The sequence below is a fragment of the Anthonomus grandis genome, chromosome 13 (genome assembly GCF_022605725.1).
Source record: "Anthonomus grandis grandis chromosome 13, icAntGran1.3, whole genome shotgun sequence".
Classification (NCBI taxonomy): Eukaryota; Metazoa; Arthropoda; class Insecta; order Coleoptera; family Curculionidae; genus Anthonomus; species Anthonomus grandis.
In genome coordinates this window covers 13104822-13128902 of record NC_065558.1, presented here as the reverse complement: position 1 = coordinate 13128902, position 24081 = coordinate 13104822, and the positions used below count along the sequence as shown (strand labels likewise).

The following is a 24081-nucleotide window of genomic DNA, read 5'->3' as shown; positions in this document are numbered from 1 at the left end:
TATAATAATAAAAAGGTTTCTTCCTATGCTTTGTTTTATTTTCCAACTAAAATTTGACCTTAGACAAAATCTAGGTTTTCTTCGTAGCCATACTGAATCTAGGAAAAAATGTCAAATCTTTCAGTCCATTTACTACAGTATACGATACGTTTTCTTATTAATTCATCTAAGAAAAAAACCCCAAAACTAAATACAAAAAAACTTTAAGGTCAATGCAAATAAAACAGCTCTCGTTGGTGTAAGAGTGGATGTAATGGCCGAATGCACCTGTGGCGCCAGAAACTTTTCCAAAGAAGAAAACTGCCGAAACACCCCCTGCTATAACGGTGGAAGATGTAGTGAAACCCGGTTCTCTTTAAGCTGTTCCTGTCCTGCAGGGTAAGTTTAATTAAGCACCCCCTCTAAAGTCACCCTAATTAATATTTTTTAAATTTATCTAGATATAACGGTCCTCGCTGCCAACAAACAGCTCGAAGTTTCCGAGGTAATGGATGGGCATGGTACCCTGCCCTCGATATGTGCGATAAGAGTCACTTACACTTCGAATTCGTAACAAGAAAAGGGGACGGACTTTTATTATATAACGGCCCAATAGTACCACCGGAAAAGGATGAGGTGATGGTGTCCGATTACATCGCGATAGAACTGGAACGCGGCTATCCAAGACTGTTACTAGATTTCGGTAGTGGCACTTTGGAATTAAGGGTCAAGACGAAAAAGACTTTGGATGATGGCGAGTGGCATCGGCTGGATATATTTTGGGATACCGAGAATGTCCGGATGGTGGTTGATTTTTGTAAAAGTGCTGATATTGGTAAGATAGGCCTGAATGACTTTTTTGTTCATATTAATGTTTTAATCCTAATTTAGTTGAACTGGAAGATGGAACTCCACCAGAATTCGATGATTCTAGCTGCCAAGCTCAAGGAACAATTCCGCCCTTTAACGAGTACTTAAATGTCAATGCACCTCTACAACTTGGAGGTCTTTACGTAGAACAGTTTGATCCCACTTATTACCATTGGCAATACATGCCTGTGGGAAAGAGTTTTGACGGTTGCATCCGGAATTTATTCCACAATTCGAAGCTGTATGATTTGGCACATCCGGGACTTTCTAGGCACAGTATGGCCGGGTGTCCGCAGACTGACGATTTTTGCCAAAGAACTGATACGACTGCAAGGTAACTTAGTAATTAATTTATAATGAAATATTGTACGCTTTAAAATATCCTCTTTAATAGATGCTATGAACACGGAACATGCGTAGGCAGCATGCACGAAGTGAAATGTCAATGCCACCCAGGCTTCATCGGACCCTCATGTACAACTCCCACCATACCCACAACATTCCACCCTCAATCCTATGTAAAATATGCTCTAAGCTTCGAACCGGATCGATTCTCCACCCAAATTCAGCTCAGATTCCGCACACGCGAGGTCCATGGGGAATTATTCCGCGTATCAGACCAACACAATCGCGAATACGGCATTTTGGAAATAAAAGATTCCAGACTGTACTTTAGGTACAATTTGAACTCGCTTAGGACAGAAGAGAAAGATATTTGGTTGAGCGCAGTACCTGTGGATGATGGGCAGTGGCACGTTGCCAGAGTTTCTCGATATGGTAGTGCGGCAACGTTGGAACTGGATGGTGGAGAGGGACGGAGATATAATGAAACGTTCCATTTTGGAGGCCATCAGTGGTTATTGGTTGATAAGCAGGAGGGAGTATACGCCGGCGGGAAGGCGGAGTATACTGGAGTAAAAACATTTGAGGTTTATGCGGATTATCAAAAGGGTAAGACCCTCATTTCTTACTTATTGAAGGATATAAAAAAACTTTACTTTTTCAATAGGTTGCATTGATGATATCCGACTAGAAGGTAAGCAATTACCTCTTCCACCAGCAATGAACGGCACTCAATGGGGCCAAGCTACAATGGCCCGGAACTTGGATCGGGGTTGTCCATCAAATAAACCCTGTATGAACGTTCATTGTCCTGGACCATTTGAATGCGTGGATCTGTGGAATGATTTTGAATGCACGTAAGTTAATATTGAACAAATGTTTCTTAATTCAGTTTTTGTAAACACTGAACATATTAACACTGATATTTTTGTTTAATTTTTCATAAATGTTCTTATTTTTTGGGTTTTTTAGATGCACTGGGTATTTCTTTTGTTATAATTTTCCTATAATCATTTTTTATTCGTTCCAATTTAGTTTTGCCAAACACCACTGATTGAGTGGCGGGTTCTATCTTCAAGAAATATGCAGTCGTGATATTTCTCTTCTATTCTTTTGTGTGAATGTTTTATTCGCTTTATTTATGATTTTTTGCACTTTTACGTTGATTTTGTAAACTTGAATACATACAATTGCATACTGATCAGTGACATGGTATTTCGCATTGGATTCTATTGGTAGTTTAACAGTAGATATATTCATGGTAAATGTTTAGTATATTGTACTATAAGTAACTAAATTAATTTGTTAATGAGAGAGTACCCTGTAACACAATTTGATTGCAAATTATTTTATGAAAAAAAAACATTATTTATGTTTGGCAATAATATTTATCAAACTTGAATAGATTGTAGTTGAATAAGGAGTAAAACGTAATTTTCATGCCTCATAGAGGTTGTAATAGTTCCATTGAATTAAAATTATGATAAAAGATTAATTAAAGCTGTATTATTAAAGATGCTAAAGTCACAAATTTAAACAATTTAAGAAAATTTGGGAACTTTTTTAATTACATAATTTATATCTTATTCTTATATATATGTTTTCACAAATCCTTTTTTGTGTCGTAAAATGTATTTGGGAAAAATAACTTATTTATAAGAACTGAATATATATATATATTATAAAATAATATATAAAAATATACAAAACATGTATATGTCTAAAAAACCAAACAAAAAATAAATGTTTAAGAAAATATAAAAAAAATTATTTGTTCTTCGCAACTATTGTGAAATACTGTTTTGTACGTACGAACTGCGTATTCAAAAGTACGTACTAAATACGTTATTTTTATAATAATGGACGTATGAACATAAAAATTACGTACCTAGGACGTATGATGCTGTTTGCGTTTCTTCTCAGGCATCCAAGATATTTAATAATGCTTAATAAAATTATAAAATATTATTAAACCACAACTTGTGATACACCGTTAACTTCAGAATTAAAAGCATCTTTGATATCGAAAAACCAGGTCCGTATTTGAAAAACAAAAGTTGATGATGGTGGCCCGAAGACGAAACGTCGGATCTAAAACTTATTAACAGCATCTTAAAGAGACAAAAAAGTGGCTATCAGAAAGCGTCATTTATTTTCGAAAATCTGTTGTAAAAAACTCAGCAGAAAATATTATTTTTTTTCAACAATTCGGTTTTTTTCGGATATCTCTGGAACTACTCGAAACTTTTTAGATTTTAAAGTAGCATATCAGTGAGCACCCAAAGCCGCCAAATTCTTCCCATTTAACCGACTTTCCTGTACTGACCCTCCTTATCTTGGGCACGTTATATACCTGCGAATTTAAATAAAGATTTTAGAAGTTAAGGGTACTCTCTTACAAAACTTGCCCTAAAACAACCCTAAGAAAAAAAAATTAAATTAACCCAATTAGCTGCGGCGAGGGTCGCGTTATGTCCTCCGACTCGAAAGACTGCACCGACAAAGACGAGTGTCTGGATCTGCCTTGTTTGAATGGCGGTACCTGCCTTAATCTGGAACCGGATCTGCGGTACCAATGCAACTGTCCCGACGGTTTCTGGGGCGAAAATTGCCAACTGATCCAGGAAGGGCAAACGTTGAAATTGTCTATGGGCGCGTTGGCGGCCATCTTGGTTTGCCTGTTGATCATTTTGAGTGAGCATTTTGATTTTTGTTGGGTTTTATGGCCAAAGTTTAAAGTAGTTTAGAAAGTTACTTTGGCTGTGGAACCATGGACTTAGTTATTAGTATATTAGGGTAGCTAGTAAAGGCATGACCCTGTAGCATGGAGTGACTTGCAATGGGTTTTAAATTGCATTTGCATTATGTAATTACTCGATTTATCTACAAAGTGCATACGTGGAACTTTCTTTTAAAATTATTTTTTTTCCTAGACATTTTTTTAAATTGTTTACTAGGCGGAATGGAATACTAAAAAAAATAACAGAAACAAAAGCCTTCTTTTTCAAATCTCGAAGTATCTACATCCTTAGAACACTACAAAGAATTAACAATACTTTAACCGACAAATGTAATTGAGATTATATTCTTGAACATATTTTTCAATTAAATAAATAAAACCGAGGCAATTTAAATACATGTACGTATATAATATAGATTGCTAAAATATATAATTTAACAAAAAAATAAAGAACTAATTTACCTAAACTTTGAATTTTTTATTTATCTAGATATTAAGAAAAACAATATTTACAAAACATATTATAAGGTTTTTACCCGTTCGTTAAGTGTGAATGAAAACACTCGATGCATAAAAAAATAGTACATCAATTAATTTTACACGCTTACAATACTAAACACGGTCACTATAGACTACTAGAAATTTTTATTTACACCGTATTTATTTACTACTATTTACGTCCCATTTTAAATATGGCGCCAATATTTAAAATTGAAATGGCTTTCTGACATTGACGGCGCCTTATATGCTCGCCATACCATGGTTCTGGGAGATTCACTAACCTTCCACGCTGCTTCACTGTGGTGAATCTCGAATAAGTGAGATAACCTGGTATTTTCGCGTTGTTGCTAAGCTAATGTCGTTACAATATCAATCAATCAATCAAACTGCCTATGCACTAAAATGATGTTGGCGACTACATGTAGGAATTAATTTCTGTCTCTTGCCATGATGACAAGCTCAAAGCTCTTCGTCCTTAATCCGATACACTGTGTCTGATATTCCTTGCACATGACAACGGTTTTTTCCCAGTTTCTCTTCTTTATTCTATCTTTTCCTCCAGAATCAGTTGTAGCAACTGGTATCTGTCGTGTCTGAAGATGTGACCAAGGTAAGCTGTTTTTCTTAGTCTAATACTTGTAAACAATTCTCTGTTCTGAGGATTTGTCACTATTTTTTCCTTTGTTACCTTGTCCGTGTAAGGTACTCTCAGTAGGCCTCGGTAAGTCCACCTCTCAAAGGTCTCAATTTTATTGATTATGTTTGCCTTCATAGCCCAAAAGTCCACTGCATATAGTAATACCGACCAGACATAGCACTTCGCATATTGGACTCGAAGGGATTATGTATGTCTTTATTTCTAAGATTTTTTTCATATCTCATGAACGCTGTACGAGCCATCTCAATTCGAGATTTTACTCCTTCTATATTCGGATTATTTGTGTGAATTCGAGCATTTGCGTATACTTGATTCTTCCTGCTGATTATCACAAATTTGCTTTTTTGTCATTAAGGTTTATCCCATATTTATTGCTGTTATTATTTAGGCTTGTGCACATCTGTTAAAGTTCTTCAAGATCATTAGCAATAAAAACACTGTCATCTGCATACGGCATGTTTAAGATTGGGATTCCATTGACTTTCACTTTCATTCCTTGATCTTTAATAGTTTTCGTAAATATGGCCTCAAGGTATAAATTAAAAAGCAGAGAAGATAAGACGCATCCTTATTTGGCTCCTTTACGAATTGTAATATCTTCAGTAGTAATATCTTGCGTTGTAATACTTGCTGATTGCAACCAGTATAATTGTTCGATGCATCTTATATCTCTGTCATCTATGTCAGTTTGTCTTAGAATCTGCATGAGTTTTGAGTGTTGAACACAGTTGAACGCTTTCTCGTAATCTACAAAGCGTATAAATATGTCCTTGTTAATGTCTCGACAAATTTGTATTAGAATTTGAAGTCCTCATGCGTTTTGTGGTTCATCAGTCTATGGACTTTGCATCTTCGGACGTTATTTTTTTAAGTAGAGCTATAAAATTAGATTTTAACCAGATTCGATGGAAGTTCCCAGTTTCGTGTATGTAATTAACAACTTTTTGTAATGCGGCGATGTTTTCCTTATCAATTATTTGGTATTCCGTCTGGTCTGTGGCTTTCTGATTTTTGTTTTTATTAAAGCTTTCCTAATTTTTTTCCGTTAGTATTGGTGGTTGATATAAAGACATGTTTAATTGCTTATTTGTTAGTTCTTTAGGAAAATCGTCAGCGGATAAATCCGTAATACCTATATTAGTCCATCGTTCCTTATTCTTTTCCTCTATTATGAATCTGCCTATGTCATCTACTGACATAGGCAGATGGAGGATTCTTTCACTTTTCTGTGCTACTTTCGAGTATTATGGGTCTGTTTTTGTCTTATTCAATAGTCTGGCATTTTTCATCCAGCTATTTTCTTTTGGTCTTTCTTATTCCGTATTAATGTTCTTGTTTTGTCTACGTTCAACTCCTATTTGTAAAGTTTCGTTCTCTAAATTTCGCCTCTTATTATGGAATTTGTAATCATTCCCCACAAATGCAGTAGTTGCTGTTCTTCATTCGTTTCAGTTCCTTGTTCAATTAATTTCTGAGATCCGATCTGATATTCTTCTCTTATAGTCTGGAGTTGTCCAGTTTTTTAGGTTGATTTCGGTTGATATTCATTTAGGCCTTTTTCATTCTACTAAATTCAAGGGGCCTAATATTGTACATTTTTTATGCTATGTAAACCAGTATATGAAAAGTTTATTTCAGGCAAAAAAATGGATTAATACTTAAATATAGTCACAGTTACAGGTAGAACTTTTTATTTTCACCCTGTATAATTATTAAATTATTAATCTATTAGATATAAAATTGTAAAAGAGAAAAAAGAAATAGTCTACATGTTTGTAAATTGATTTAATTAATTAAGAAAAATTATAACTAAATTTTTACAAAAATTTCGTTTTTTCTTATAAATTTTACAATAGACATTTTAAAAAAAGAAAAATTATCAATTACATTCGTAAATATTATAACCATAGAATAATTTCATGCAAATGTCGAGATTTGAATAGGTAGTGTTTTAATTTTTTTTTGTATTTAAAAATTAAAATGTAAGTCATATACATTATCTAGGGTACGCTCATGGGTTATTTAAACAAAATAATCGAAAATAAATTAAAATTTTTGAATACTTTCGCACATAAAAATCCCTATTTTATTCTTAAAATGTTACCTGAAACCATCCCTGTACTGCATGCTCATTTCGCACTCTCGTAGCCATAGCTATTTTTCACTTAAAAAACAAATCCTCAGTGCTCTACAAACCAAAAAAAAGGACGCCCTCGTATTAAAAAAGGGTAAGTACTTACCGTCCTTCTTACCTTATAGCTGTCCAGAAGGCTATAGACTAACCGGAGAAAAATGTGAAAATATTAACGAATGCCATTGGCACCCCTGTACCAATGGTGGCATTTGTATCGATCATCATCCGCCAATCAGGTACGAGTGTGTCTGTCCGTCAGGTTTAACAGGGTTGGACTGTGAATTGGAATTGGCCTCAGTTGGTGCCATTATGCCCTCGAAGGATTTTATTTTGACTTTAGTCGGGTGTATTCTGGCTTTAATGGGTATGTATGGAGGTTGTTTAATAGATTTACTTTTTAGGTTTGATTAAGATTTATATGGGGAAAAGCGATTCATGATTTTGCATGCTATTTGTATTTAAAAACCGTTTGATACATCCATTTTCATAAATACCTATATACCAAAATTTTCCCGATTATTGCTGGGATTGAAAAACGCTTTTCTAAAAAATATATTTTTTCTTCATAAGAATTAGTTTTTTAGAATATAGAGTAAAAGCTTTAGGGCAAAACCATGCCAAATATCTTATATTTTTAATTCGAATTCTTAACAACATAAAGAATAATGTACTGTGGTATTACCCAGATTTCCCTTTAGCAAATAATTTCAATATTTTCAAAACTACACTTTTAAGCCTTAATAGACTTTTGTAGAAGATCTTTTTATAAACAACAAACCACTTTTGTTTAATCAGAAAAATTTACAAGTTTTCCATACTTTGATCATTAAAATAAATCATCACTTAAAGATTAAGCATTTCTCTTAAATACTACTACACAAATTATCAATATTTCCAAAACTGTTCCTTGGACCCCTTCCAGTTTAAACCTCGAACAAAATTTGTAGAAAATGAATTTCGAAACCACGTATTTTATTAGATATTGTTTAAATGGTTAAGGACTATTGAATAAATTGATTATTCCAAATATTAAATTTTTAAAGATTACTATACGTACAGTTTAAAACTACACCTTAAAATAGCTTAAATCTCAAATAACATTTAGAGAGGATGCTTTAAAATAATTTCGTCAACTATTTTGAAATACATTGCGATCAATATATTAAGGCCTATTTAAGTTTCCAAAACTAAGTTACCCCATGTAAATTTTTCTATCAAAACGTATGTTCTACACAAGAATGTGCATGTTTTACACTTACTTATCTATAATTAAAAACACACCTGTAAAGCCATTTTTTCTATTAGTATTGGTCCTGGTCTTCGTAGTCTACAACCGTAGAAGGGAAACTCACATAAAGTACCAAGGAGGTCCAGACGATGACGTGAGAGAAAACATCATAAATTATGATGACGAGGGAGGCGGCGAAGATGATATGACAGCATTCGATATCACGCCATTGCAAATTCCCATCAATGGACATCATCCTGATTTGGATCCTGCTAAACTGGCATGTGAGTATTAGTTTATGCTTATAGGCTAGTAAATAAGGAGAATATATATATATAGCCTGAGACTATTATGAAACTGAAGCAATCTGAAAAATTTGGAATCAAGTTAATTTTACCCCTGATATGCCGGAGGAGTACTGTTTATTTTTTGGGAGTAAAAACTATCCCTAAACCTAAATATCACAAAAATTATATAGTTGGATGTTTTTTTTAAATTAAATGACATGTAAAATTAATTGGTTGGGTTTATCATCACCATCCCAATGTAGAACGTTTCAGCTTTAAAAAAAATCTTAATCAAGAGAATTTACTAAAAAAAAATTATACCACCTGAAAGTGTAAAATTTTCATTCTTTTCAGAATGTTTTAATCCTTAAAAATTACCCTTAGTGGAGAAGTTGGTCAAAAATCTTACTTATAATATACACATAAAATATGATCTAATAAATATAAATATATACATACGAATCAACTTTACCTACAGAATACTAATAAAATAATACAAAGACTAGAAGAATAATTAACGTATTTACATTTTCATAATAATTATATATATATATATATATATATATATATATATATATATATATAATATATATATATATATATAGGGTTTATAGGGTTTATTTAGGGTTCTACTTACGTTTGGTTTATTATTTTTATCTATAGTGTTTAGATTTTAAGTAACTCATCTTGTTCGAGAGCCCCATTTTGGCCCCAATTTAGGTTATTTAGGTTATATTATCGTAGATCCCTGTAGTTTTAATTTTCTAGAATTTGTATACTTGCTTGCTTTGACTGTCAGTATTCTCCTAAAATTATTGGTCTCTTTCGGCAAAAACAATGAAGATAATTCTAAATATTTCGAAACTGTTCCATCGGGTTTTAAAAAGGATGCGCTTCGTGACATTTCATTCAGTTTTAATTGTTTAGTCAGTTTTTACCTTGGAAACAATTAAACTACAGTCAAGGCGAGTAAGGTTAGTGTTTTTGACGTTGACAATAAAAGTGTGTTCCCGAATTTCGTTACAATATCATATCATGAACATATTGGGGAATCGATTATTATGCTTAGCGAGGTGTTTAAAGGTGAAATATAGCAACATGTATGCATACACTTCCTTGTTTCTAAGTACAATGTTAGTAAGTGTCTGATTTTGATAGGGCTAACTGTATTACTTGCAAAAAAATTTCGCAAAATATAAAGCGAGAGTTCAGATATTTCTAAATTATTTTTCAAATACAGGCTTTACATACATACATTTATTATGCTGTGTATTACAGAATGAAAATTAGAGCCTTGCTAAAGATAAAATATAAACTTTGACAGAAGTAGAAACGTTGAAACGCTATACAAAATTTAAATTTAAAACTCCTAAAAATATCCTCAACAAAAATTAATTATTTAAATAAAAGGCAATAATTAATGGAACACTCAACAATTTTCGTTCGTAACTAAATTTGTCTTTGTAAGTGGCCTCCTTAAGATAAACCTTAAAATAAAAGTCATTTGGGGACAAATATGGAGAACTAGGAGGCCATTCATTATTCATTCATTGTGTGCTGATTCTCCACAGGCCAATTTCAAACAATAGGAGGATTGTATTTCCTATGTAATGGAAATGAAGGTTTATCTGAAAATAGAATATTTCGTAAGAAATTTTAATTTTTGTTTTATTATTCCATCATGGTTTCACAAATCTCCATTCTTCGATACTGGTCTTCGGGAAATATCTCCTGAATTTTGGAATATTTGTAACATTTGTGATCATGTTTTTTCCAAACACTGGATATTAATGCAAGATTATTTTATATATTAAAAATTAAACATTTCTTCCAACCAGTTAAGTTCGGATCTCTTTTCTCTCTCTGTCATATGACACTCATTTGAGTGCAATATTTAAAATAATTTATTAATTAAAAATAATTTAATTTCTTCCAGACAATTGTCTGGAAGAAATTAAATTATTCTTCCAAGTTCAGTAGTAGTTTATTTTCTCTCTCTATTACATTATTAAATGCACTCAACTGCCTGGAAAAAACTAAGTAACTATATGGTACTTAAGTGCATTCAACTGCCTGGAGCAATTAAAATATTCTTCCAGACCGTTCAGTTCAAGTCTTTTTTCTTTCTGTATCATATTGTTGAATTATAGTCTCCTTTCTCTATCTATCTCTCTCTATCTTTCTAGTTTTATGATTGGTACTCAGTTTCTTTCGATCATGTAAATCCATTTCTAGAGCACTACAAACCATTTTTTCCTATCGTTTTTGCTCCTGGACCCTTTTATAGAAGGTTCTTGCCCTTTTGTGTGGCATTTATAACAATCTTGAAGACAAAAGTCCCTAAATTCGATACATTTAAAACTTTTTTTTGTAACGAATGGGCCTAGTTTCAAATGTAATTAAAAATAAATCCCTACTATGTACTGCCAAATTGCCTCCGTAAAACCTTTTAATTTGACTTTTTACTCTTTCAGAAAAAGAATAAAAGGCCATAATAAGTTGAGAAACAGAAAATAGCAAAGACAATTCGTAATCTTCAATTCCCCAACTTGTATGTATTTATATACACTTCCGACAAATTTCTTCCCTGGGTGCCAAAATGCACATGCATTAACACGCTTATTATATTATAAGTCTATGATTATTATCGAAATTAAAAAAAAATTACTAAACATTCAATTATTTGTGAAAAGAATGGTTACTTTAAAAGTTTATCAGATACACCGGATACACGATTTTGATATTTTTATCTGACTAATTATTTTTTTATTTATTTTATTTCATCTGAAAAATATTAACTTTAACGGTATTGAAAATATGCTTAGTTTCAGAGTGATTAATGAATTAACTCTAATAAAACTAATGAATTTAATCAGTACCAACTTTATTGGAGAAGATGATTTTTCTATAAGAGATTTAACGTTAATTATATAATAATATAATAAATTTAATGTTTACCTTGTTGCAGAAAAAAGCTTTTCATTTTATGATTAATACGTGTATTTTAGAAAATAAATTGCGGAAAAAAGACTTGTGGAAAAAAGCTATAATCAAGCCACTAGCTAAAGTTTCCAACCCTATAAAGCTTAAAGATTTAAGGTCTTTTAGTATTTTACCGATGTCTTGTGAACATCATTATTGATATAAGATAAAATGAAAATAAGAAACCAACAACTTGCCTGTGCCTTCTAAACTTTAGCTAAGCCCTTGATATATTTATTCATAAGATATTACTAATGCACTGTTTTAGTTTCTAAGTCCTTTTTTTCTGATAACATTTTAATATTTAAATTTGGACATTTGAAGATTTATTAAAATATATTGTAATGCCTACTTAGTTTATAGAGCTATACAGAATGTAAATTCTTGGCTTTTATCTTATAAAATAATAATAATAATTTCTAAATATGCTAAAAATGACAGTCTAAAATTGAATGCTAATAAATCATGTACTATTTTCTTAAGATCCAATAAAATTCAACTCGAAGTAGCAAGGAATAATTATACTCCAAAAATCTAAAACATAAATCTACCAGAAGTGGATGAACCCAAAAATTAAGGATTGATATATAGTTTCTAATAATGCAATTAATGGTGCAGTCTCTAATCCTATCTAAAAACTGCAAAATTTCTGTTTAAGGTCTTCTTATGGATCTTATACAGAAGTCGCATATCTCTTTTTCTCAATCTTCACTTTTATTTAAATAAGGGAAATAGGCGAAAATATGATTTTTCGCATAATCAAAATAGTAGATATTTTAATCGTTATAGAATAGTCCAATATCGTACAGCCGCGTAGCACTTGCTTGCTAATTTCACATATACTAAAATAGTATATGTGAAAAAACATAGTTTTGTAAAAATAAGGTTTTTTCGAATTTTTGATGCCGTTTTGGTATTAATAAAGTTACAAATATGAAATTGATAATGTGACTAGTTAATTATCTTGTCAATAATTTAGTGTACAGGACGTATTTAAATTCATGTGGGTTGAGTTTAATTTTTTTTATATACTCTTTATCCAGAGGTTGAAAAAAAAAAACAAAAAAAAATTAACCAAGTTAAACTTGTATATGATAAATTTATATATATTTGCCAGGGGAAAAAATTAAGAGTTGGTTAACAAACTTGGTTTATTAATAACAAAAAATAAAATTTTTGTGAAAGCTATTTAAAATGTTAATTTAAAATGAAATATTTGAAGATTTTCTGGTAAAAGATCCGCTGAAACTGGATTGTCAGGTAAGTGTATCCTAAATTTCCTTCTATTTGCAGGCATTTTAGATACCAAATCTGAAATAATATTTGCCTTTTTCGACGCAGCTACTCCTCTGTCAGCTGATTCCTCAGTACATTTCGATTTTCGAGATCGAATAATGTTTTTAAATCTATAAAAATCTGATGGCTCTAAAACATTTATATCGGCTTGAGTGGATGCCTTCTGACAAGCAGCTTTATAATCACATAAGTCAAAAACATTGTGTGTTTTTCTTGCCATAAATGTATGCCCTTTCACCAAATATTTTAAAATTATTTGTTCTGACGTACAGTATGCAGAGTTTATATAATTTATTATTGATGCATAAATTACAAAATTTTTGTTTTACCTGGTGCAGTTATCCATCCAAATAATATTTTTTTTGCATCTCTATTTAAATTTAAAAATTTAATTAAAGCACTTGCCGCATGTTCAGCCTTACGACCTGCGATGCCTTCGTGCCATAAAATGAAGTGGCTTTTTTTTGCATAGAAGCAAAGGTTTTATTATAGGTTATTAAACGTGAAATAAAAAATGTTTCCTTAACATCTGGCATTCTTGGAAGCAGAACAACTTTCTGCATATCTGCCATAAACGTTTTAGCTTCTACACATGGAACTGTCGTATCTTTCTTGAATTGTTCTCGAGTCTGGAGAACCTAAAAAACAATCTTTAAATTTTGGTAAGATATGAAACCCCAAGCTCTTACCATTTCTAGGTGCTCTGCTTTTTTCCTCTTATAGGCATGTAGGTATATGCGCTTTTACCTTTGAAGGATAGTAAATTAAAATATTTTTAAACCATAGATGAATCCATTATACCATCTATTTTTTTTTCGCCATGGCGTTTTTGTATAGACTTTTGCAAACAAGCTGGAGGATATGCTGGTTATATAGTTTTGCCCTGGTTTATTTCTAAGTACATGCAATTTTATACAGTTTTGCCATGCCTTTATCTCGGAAACTATTTGTCTTAAAACCATAATAAAAATTGCATTAGAGAGAGCAGGACAGAAAACCAAGTATGCGCGGGAAATCAAAAAATGCAATTTTTTCACATATACTGTTTTACCTTAGCAGGCAAGATCAGAGATCTTTCGTCTTTCTAGTCGTTCATATATGGAATCTTTTAATTGATTATGCAAAAAATTACTCTTTATATAGATTTAAAAAATATATTTAAAAGGTTTCTTTAAGAATCTTCAAATGAATAATAATAAAAGTATTCTGTTTGAATCAAGATGCATTCCTATTTGGTAGGAAATTAACATTGTAATTAGGTGAGTAAATTTTTTTTTTTATTTGGCAAATACATATTTTATGAATTTGAATTAAACTTATACTTATTTCGAGTTCTGCAGTTATTTTTGCGATTGTAATCTTCATCCTCCATAGGGGATAAGCGGAGCTATATAACCTTTTTCGAACGTCCTGTCCAACTTAGCCTGATTCCAAACATTTTTGGAATGAATTTCAGAATTTATTCAGTCCAGACATCCCTCATTTGCTATTAACTAAGCCGTAAGAAACAAAATAACTTTTTTTATAGTTACCATGATGGTGCAAGATGGTCAAGAACCTAACGTGGGCAACTTCATCGAGGAGCATAAAAAACGGGCCGACAGCGACCCTAACGCACCCCCATTTGACGACTTAAGAAACTACGCTTATGAAGGGGGTGGTAGCACCGCTGGATCGCTTAGCTCCTTGGCATCTGGTAAGAACTTTTTATCATTTTAAATGCATAAATATCTAAAATTTAGTGTTTTTTGTTAGATACCGGTTGCCCTCCCTGTATGGTTTAAGTTCAATTAAGTCAAGTACGTTGGTAGTCAATTTTTCGGCGCTTTATAAGCACTTTGCACTGGCTATATTGTTTTTAGCACACAGATTCACTGTATATATAATTTCACCTAAATTTGTATATTAATTACTAATAAGAAATACTTGTTTTATATTTAGAGTTGTAGAGTGCACAAAAGGGGTTTTTCTGTTAATCAGAAAATGCATTTTTTAATTTTTATTTTATTCATACCTCTTAAACAGATTATAATACCCAATTAATAAATGAGATAAAACAAAAAACGACATAAACTTAACTATTTAAAATTAAGCTAAAAAATTTACATTTTTATTATCTCTAATGCTGCAGCTAGACATTGATAAAAACAACAGCTAAACACACTCTATACAGAATTACCTATGTTTCCATCTCTGCACACCAAAAACAAATAAAACCTTATAACTAAGACTTAGTATATCTGTAATAAGTTAAAGCACTGCTAAAACAAATAATATATATTCTACAGTGGAGAAGCACCCATGTATTCATTGTTACCATTGGTAACAGTTAAAAATCTTAAAAATAAATATTTTATGACTATCTACTATGAAATATTGTAATATATTTTTTTACCTACACACTTTTTTCACCTATGGTCTAAATGTATAGAACAAATTAAAAAATATATGGTTATATAATGTTATATCTTGCCAGGCAATCAAGGATTTTTTTTCTTCTTCTAGGCACTGATTAATTTGTTTTTTAAGCAGTTTTGTTACTCAAAAACTGCTTGAAAAACAAATTTTTCCAGGCAGTAATTCAAAAAACACTAAAGAAATTTCCAGGCAGTCAAGGCGTTTTTTTTTTTATTTCATTTAGGCAGTTTCAGTCATATTTTTCTTGCTTCAGAGTGTCCTAAAGTATTTTTTTAATTTTTTTCCTGTAGTTTTAACTTTTCTTCCCAAGGATTATTTAACCTTTTCAGGGAGCTAATTAATTCCTATAAATTTCTTCCATGTAATTAAAGTTACCTTTTCTATTTATAAAAAAAAATCCAAGAAATTTCCAGTTAATCAAGGGCATTTTTTTCTGTTTCAATATCATATGTGATTACGAGAGAAATAGACTATGTTAGCTGAATATAGGATAAAAGAGTAAAAAATAGATATATCTATAGAGATATCTTGTTTTTTGGCCAAACAAGAATTACCCTTTCGGGGTGATTTTGAAGGGGATGACTCTGACGATAAAGGCAATTACATGAAATTGTTAACAACGTCAACTGTTTTTTGGGTAGTTTTAAATGTCATACAAACCAATATTATTGAAGCCATGTCTACATTTATGATTGATGAAATTTAATCAGAAACTACCAAAACAAGTTTTGTAGTGGTTCTTCATTTCAAAGCAAGTTTTGAATGAAGGCCCGATGTTTCTAACCAAACACAACTTTCGATTGTACTTAGATATGTTTGCCATGACAGATGATGTTTTTGCCCAAGAAAAAGTACAGAAATTCTAGAATTGTTGGAATTAGAGCGGAATAATTTTGAAAGTGTGTCATCAAACAAAAATATTTTGTAAATGATGATGTACCGAAACCCAATAGGAGGAAACGATTTTAAATATTAAAAATGATATAGAGCCATACCGACGACTTTTTTTTAAATTTTTGACATTTTGATTATTTAACTTAACAACAATTTAAAAATTGATTTAAAAAAGTAAGATGATTTTGACAATTTCAAAAATTATGCAAAAAAATTGACAGATTAACTTGTAAAGCTATAGGGAAAAAAATTTGGAAGTATTTTTTAAACTGCAAAAAATAAGACAAATAAACAGAATTATATAATAATATAGAGAAAATGCCTGTTTATTATTGAATTTGGTAATTACATCTATAGAATTTTTTATTTTCGGTTGAGGGATACGTTCAAACATTACCATTTCATCTTCAGAGTCTGATTCATTACTGCTTAATATGGATAAAATAGCAGCAGCTAGATCTTTATTGTTTTTTTTTGCCGCAATATTTTATATTTGGTAAATATACTGAACCGACACGATCTCCCGGCGAAGGTACGTGAAAACATGCATTCGGTGCAACTTATGTGCACTGGTTTTCAAATGGAATGTAAAAACTTTACAGGTGCAAACAAATGGAACACGAAAACTGGGATCAATGCGCACCAGATGGAAAACGCTGATTACAGACTGATGCCGTCTGTACGAAGGTCAGTTGGCGCTTGAAAGGTACCAAGATGCTCGACGCATATAACCGATTGGTTTTTAAATTATCGAACTTGAGAGAGTCAGAGACATCAGGACCGAACGATAGTAAAATTACGCTTTACGGAAGTTCATGCGACTTTTGAAAAAATAGCCCTTCTTGCACCCAGGTCCTCAATGGTCTTTAGAAACGCTGAAACACCCCTATTATTTTCAGAACCAATACTAAAACTACCCCCTAAAGGGTTAAAGTAATAACCCTGCTTTGATTACTTTAACAAACCAACTAAACATCTCTATAACTGAAGTTTTTGTTTTCTCCTATATTAAAACTATTTTCCTATATTTCTTTAACTCTTATATCAATTTTATTTAAGGTACCGATGACGAACAACAAGACTACGGCTACTTGGACGCGTGGGGCCCCAGATTCGACAAATTGGCCGACATGTACACGGCCCCCGGAGAGGAGACTGAACTGGAGGAGTAAACCCGACCTTTTTACTCACCCTCACCTTTTACTCACTTCGATACCAAAGATATACCTAAGTCGTAAGATCTCAATTCCTCACACTTCTTTTAAATTAAATTTAACGATGACTAAAAAAAGAAGAAACCCCTTTAAATTAGGTAAAAAAAATAATTATGATAAAACGAAATTCGTGTGTGTGTCCCTTTTACCTATACATGCCCCCCTTGAAACTCGAAATGATGATGCTTTGATGTAACAACTGTGTGTTTTAAGTAACTATTATAAGACTGTCTACCAGTGTACGTTTGTTCGTTTTTTTATATAGGATATATTTAAGTTATTTTTTGGGATATTTGTGTAATATCTTAATGGTACAGGGTGGATCAGAAATAAGATTTGACTTGACTGGCAACGCTAGTAAGCAAAGATTCTCATATCTCTATCACACTACCCTAAGCAATGTTGCCAAACTGATACTTTAAGCTCACTTATTTAAACTACCCTGTATATTTTTCCAGGCATTGCTGTTACAGAAGATCCCAATAAGTTATTTAATATAATAGAAGTAGAGAATTTTATTAAGCAAACAAACTATAATTATTGTTAAACATGTTTTAAGTTTTGAGAGAAAATGTGTAAATTCTTTCAAAAAAAAACAGTTCCGATTCCCTTCCAAGCCCTTTCCGTTTTAAAATAATTAAGTCATATTTCGTACCCCTCCCAAGCCCCAGTACTAATTTAAGTAGAAAAGTCACTTTAATAATTAATAATTAAATAAAGTAGAACAATTGGCCTTTGTTAGGGTCAAATTAGGCCCTAACGCGGGCGCCTAACACGAATGTAAATAGGAGCATTTCCACGGTGGGAAAGTCACATCAATTTTATATTTAGAGCACTGTACGTTGCCATAATATGTTAAAATTAACTCTCTTATTGATTATAAACATAAAATAATACTCATCGTTAACGATATTATATTTAAAATTTAGGTCACTAGTGATGGTTTTTTTCTTTGGATTTTCATTTCGTTTTGGGTGGTTTGCATATACAGGGTGGAAGATTCTGAGTTTTATGATTGGATCAGGGTCAGTCGAGTTCGTTAGGTTATTTTGGTACTACTGGTTTAAGCAGTTAGAAATGTCCATTTTCTCCCCAAAGAGATAATACCAATTTTCATTTATCTAATAATGTGATGTCTATTTAATTAAATATTGGGTTTTAAAATTGTAAAGATTATCAGACGTATTTTTTGAGCTGATTATTGGGTTATTTAGCAAGCCCAACTGAATATTTTTTTTGTAACTGGTTTGGGGCAAAAATTAAAAAAAAAATATTCCTTTTTAAAATTATTTTTCTTTTATTAATTTTCTTTTTTTGTAATAATTTTGTAGGAATTTATTTAGATATTATTAAAACTTATGAGAATATGCAAGTTAAGTTTTTTAAAGTGTTAGGCTGTGATATGTCAAAAAGAACTTTTTTTAACATTTTGTTAACATCATATTGTTGACATTTATTCCTTAACCTAATCAAAATACATCATTCCACTTTCTTTCTTTAAATAGAATGATGTCTTTTTTATTTCAAAATTTGAATTTACGTCAAATATGAAATCTGTTTGCAAAAAAGATTAAAATCACTATATTTGTTAGGGAATTATGACAAAGTATTTAACTGCAATAAAAAAAAATTCTTACCAATTTTTTATTATTTATCATCTATTATGCCTGTTCAAACTGACCGCCTCCGACTTAAAAAAAATTTCTTATTCTTTCCTGAAATGAGTTTCGTATCGGCTGTAACATTGTTGATGTCACTAATAAACAAGCAGGTAATAAAAGCAACGAATTGTGTTTTTCATGTCCTTTGGGAATCGTAGGTATAGTAACCATTACTTTATCATTTATAAATCGTCATAAAGAAATCAAGAGTGTGTAAATCTGGCGAACGAGCAGGCCAGTTGACAGGACTACCTCGACCAATCCACCTGTTATCAAAAATTTTATTTAAATAATTACGGACCTGTATGTCATAATGGGGTGGAGCTTCGTTCAGCTGAAACCACACGTTTTCTTTTTTTTAAACATAATTAAGTTTGCAATAGGATTTCCATGATAACGGGTAGGTTAGTATGGTTAATATTCAAATTATGTTATAATTTAATTGAAATATTTTGATCATAATGCCGTAACCAAGAGGGAAATTTAATTTTTTTTGTGCAAACTTCCTTCACATTTGACGTAGATTCGATTTTTAAAATGAAAAACACATTATTCTATTTAAAATAAAACAGTGACCCTCCCTTCCCTCGAGGGTGTGAAAGCACGAGTGTTTTGTCATATCTCATTATAACACTTTAAAAAATTCATACTGTATGACTTAATTACACTTTACAAAATTCCTAAAATTACGCTTTAAATCCCTTTGCTAAAATTTCTAATTTGTATTTTTTTTGTATATCTATTGACAAACTAATTTAAAAGTTTATTTTATAATGTCAATACTTATTTAAATTGAAAAAAATTACCCAATTTTTATGTTTATCAATGTATTCTTTTATACATAATAGCTATTTTTTTAAATTATTAAGCAAGGACTGCTACTATTTCCTCTTTCTATTTACAAATTGTTTTTCAATTACATTATTGTATAAATGTATATTTTAATGGTAAAAGTGTCCCTTATCCAAATTTCAAAAACAAACTGATTAAATTTTCTCCCCATTTTAGGGTAGAGTGCTTCAAGAGTGCGCACTTAAGGTTTAATCAGGTAAAAAATCCAAACGAATTGCGTCGAAAATATTTTTTTTTATCTATGACTGTTGATACTTCAACAACAAAATAAGGTATAATTCGCAAACTAAACATCAGTACTTCAACAGAAAAAATTAAACTTAAAAAAAGTGATTTTGCGCACTCTTATAAAACCGCTTTTTAAGAGTACGCATTTAGTATTGTAAGAGTACGCACGCAATTTTATGAATATAGGTCACATGTATAAGATCCGGAACCCTCGTAGGCACTGCATTTTTGATGCCACCATTCAGCACACAATATGCACTCAATCCAGTCTTCTGTAACAGGTTCTTTAAATGTTTCGTGGCACCCTGGACAGCTCCACATTTTCTTATGAGGCGGTGATTTTGGCTTCTTCAAAACAGATTTTCCATTTTTCGGTGTCTTCTTTGCCTGTCTGAGGTTCACAGCGCATTTTCTTTTTAAACTCCCTTTCGAAAGCTCTTGTGGTGGTGGTAGGTTATCGCCCATATCTAGTTTGACTATGGGTTTCGGTTTTTTTTTCTCTTTTTCATCAATTAGTTGGTCCTTATATGGGGAGCTGGTGATAATTTCCGACTTTTTGCTTCTGCGACTTGTTGAACTGAACGTAATTGATTTGGGTAATGGAGAAATTGTTGTTAATTAAATATAAGTGGATGATGTTCCAGGAGTGTTCTATAAATCAAATGTTTTGGTTTCTGGCGCTACAGCAACTGTTTGTTCCAAAGTTGAAATGATTGCAGATGTGTTGGAAACCAGCTCTGTAGGCTGAGGTGAATTTTTCTTAGTAGTGGAACTCTCAAGAACAACAGTTGGACTATCAAGAACTTTGGAAGCATTTTCAGAGGCTAATTCAGAGATTTGATGAGGTTGAATATTGATTTTAGATGTTGAGTTATCAGCGACTTCTAACTGAATGTTTGGCGCTTCTACTGTAGCCGTAGCAGAATTTTCTCGTTCTGTGACTAAAGTGGCCATGAAGTCAGCTTCGGTAAATATATCATCATTAAAGGGACATATCCCTGTCACTTTAAAACCTTCAATCGCATTCGTTGAAGTAGCAGCTTTAAAATATGCAGGTGCAAATATTGAAGCAACTTAGTAGACCGTAATTACCCGCCCTGGATGGTTCGTCAACCATTTTTCACACTCGTTGGAATAAAACTTTTTTAACGGGCTAAAAAAACATCGGTCAAGTGGCTGCATACCGTGGCTTCTATGAGGAGGAAGTGTTAATGCGATAATGTTATATTGTCGAAAAAAATCAACTGCTGCAATAGAACAATGGGAAGTGTGGTTATCCATTATCATTAGTACTGGTTGTTCCTTTGTTGGCTTAGCATGATCTCAAAAATGTGTGGCATAATCAACAAACAAATCCTGATTGATGAAACTACTATCAGATACCATTCCAATTGAAGATGGCGGAGCTCCGTCCAACAGTTCTGCCTTCATTCTTTTACGTGGATATATAAATGCGGGAGGAATAAATTGTCCACTAGCATTTATTGCACACACAACAGTAACATTGGTTCCCCATTCTGCGCTTGATATTTTATTGACACACCTTTTTCCTTTTGTAGAGAAAACTTTAGGGGGCTTGTTTGGGACAGTTGAAAATCGCGATTCGTCCATATTGTAAATTGCATGTGGCGGAAATTTATATTTGTTCATTAACTCCGAGAGGTTTTTATAAAACCGCTCACACTGTGGTTTATTAAACCCAACAGCCCTGGCGATGCTATTGTAGCGGTGGGTTGCCTTAATGTAACATCTTTGTGCCGTTTTAAAAATCCACGCAGCCAGCCCTTGCCTGCCATTTTTGAAGTTATATTAAAACGATGTTTTAATTTGTTTTTTTCAGCGAACTCAAATGCTAGACTCTTAGAGCTTTAGAAGTTAACCCGTAAAATATGTTATCTATTGTTTTAATATAATTACACAACTCTTCTTGCATTTCTGCTGTTAAGGTAATGTCGAATCTTCGAAATCTTCTTTTTAGCCTTTTTCTTAACGTGCCTTCCGCCATTCCTAAGGATTTTGCCACGCTTATTTTACTTTCTCCATTTTCAATCCTCTGTTTTGCTGCCTCCATAACCGCCGGTGAGCATAAAGCACGTTGAGAACTTCGTTTTCTGCCAGACATGCTGAAACACAAGAAAAAATACGTTTTATCCGTTAGAACAAAAAACCTGGTTTGTAAGAGTGCGCGCGTACTCTTACAATATTAATGATTGCGCACTCTTACAAAACGATCATGTTTTAAAAGGCGCCAGTGCTGCCTCCATCTTGGTTCGAAATTGTAAACAACGGTATGATTTATACGATTCTTCAAGGTTTATTGTAAGCATGACAAAATATGACCGCGAAATTCTTGAAAACTACAGTTGTGTAAAATATCCAAAATGTCAAAATATAATAACAAAACAGATAAAATTCCTTAAATTTACCTAATAACGTTATTATCGCTGTTTATTTGCTTAAAATGCACAAGAAACATGCAGACACTCCTCTTAATCAGTAGAAAAACTAACACCTTGTTGTTGTCGACGACGTGCTCCAAAAATCGACGAGTGCGTACTCTTATTGACCGCGCACTCTTAGAGCACTCTACCCTACATTTAAAAATCCTTTTTTATTAAAAATTAATCTAATAGAATAAAATTAGAGTTCCTTTTTCAAGTTTCACAACTTCATTTTTAATATTTTTTTGATGAAAAAGGCCAGCATTTTTTCTAATTTTCCTCAAACGCATAAATCTAATATATTTTGGATCTTAACAAAACTAATGAAATGTATCTTGTTATACTGTCGGCATAGAGTGAACCCCCTACGCCCACCTCAATATCCTACAGTGGCCTCCGGGAATACATTTAGCAATTTAACAACTTTTAGCTCGCAAAGGTCTAACTTCGGACCTAAAATAACCCTTTGGAAGGTAAACATGGATATTTTTATCTGACTATTCGTTTGACCCTCATGAGACTTGTTTGCATTCTATTAGGTTTGCTACCAGACTTAAAGTTAAACACTAACTAAAAACGAATTTTTGTATAACAAAAGGGATAATAAGTAGTAACGACCCTAACATACAAAAACTAATAAGACACCCTGTATATGATTGAAAGCGTAAAAAAACACTCCTAATGCTCAAAAAATGACAAACTTAGTATTAACCCTTTCCATTTCCAACCCCCACCCATTATTATTACTCTCTGTCCATTATTTGTGAGACTGGCGTCAATTTTACCCAAATTAAAGGCAAATCTTAAATTTGACGTAAGTTATTATATATTAGAAAAAAAAACAATGTACGCGAGAAAACATCTATTTTTATCTATAATGGTAAAAATCCATGTATTCTTTCTTATATTATTTTTGTTTATTTATTTTGTAGGTAATGTATATAGGGCAAACAAAAATGAATGTTATAGTGTGAATGAAAAATTCGTATGCGTCGTGCCAATATCTCCTAAATGTAACTAAAAGAAAATCTGAATGCTAATTATATTACCTAAGATACTTAAGTGTTTGCACCCCTGTATTTATTATTATTATTATTATTAATTTATTATAGTAAAACGGGCATTTTTATTAGTATATTTCGATTGATAAGCTGTACTAATTTCAAGTTTCTTTCGAATACTCTTAAAAGTGATTTTTACTTGTACCAGGTTGCGAGTCTATACGCGTTTTTAATTTTTCCAGTAATTTTCTTGGTTTTTTACGAATAAATTTGGCTTTTAGACAAGTTACGTATCTGTGGTATGTAAAAATTTTATTTAAGATTTTTTATTTGAATAAAATTATAGAGAAATATA

The 24081-nt window shown here is 31.9% G+C and overlaps 1 protein-coding gene and 1 long non-coding RNA gene across 5 annotated transcripts in view; one reads left to right on the top strand and one right to left on the bottom strand.

Moving 5' to 3' along the window:
* LOC126744211 (neural-cadherin-like) overlaps positions 1 to 24081 on the top strand; it is a 232507-nt gene extending 208426 nt beyond the window's left edge. For all 4 annotated transcript variants that reach the window (XM_050451570.1, XM_050451569.1, XM_050451568.1 and 1 more), the window contains 9 exons: positions 209 to 378; positions 441 to 814; positions 871 to 1183; positions 1244 to 1800; positions 1859 to 2048; positions 3644 to 3885; positions 8530 to 8736; positions 14546 to 14713; positions 17389 to 24081. In XM_050451570.1, the coding sequence (XP_050307527.1) occupies positions 209 to 378; positions 441 to 814; positions 871 to 1183; positions 1244 to 1800; positions 1859 to 2048; positions 3644 to 3885; positions 8530 to 8736; positions 14546 to 14713; positions 17389 to 17501 (2334 nt within the window). In that variant the 3' untranslated portion in view covers positions 17502 to 24081. The remainder of the gene's footprint in view (positions 1 to 208; positions 379 to 440; positions 815 to 870; positions 1184 to 1243; positions 1801 to 1858; positions 2049 to 3643; positions 3886 to 8529; positions 8737 to 14545; positions 14714 to 17388) is intronic.
* On the bottom strand, positions 3768 to 8652 carry LOC126744217 (uncharacterized). Its single transcript, XR_007663076.1, has 4 exons — positions 8506 to 8652; positions 7343 to 7579; positions 7195 to 7278; positions 3768 to 3869 (listed from the first exon to the last, which is right to left on the bottom strand). It is a non-coding gene; the product is annotated as an uncharacterized LOC126744217 (long non-coding RNA).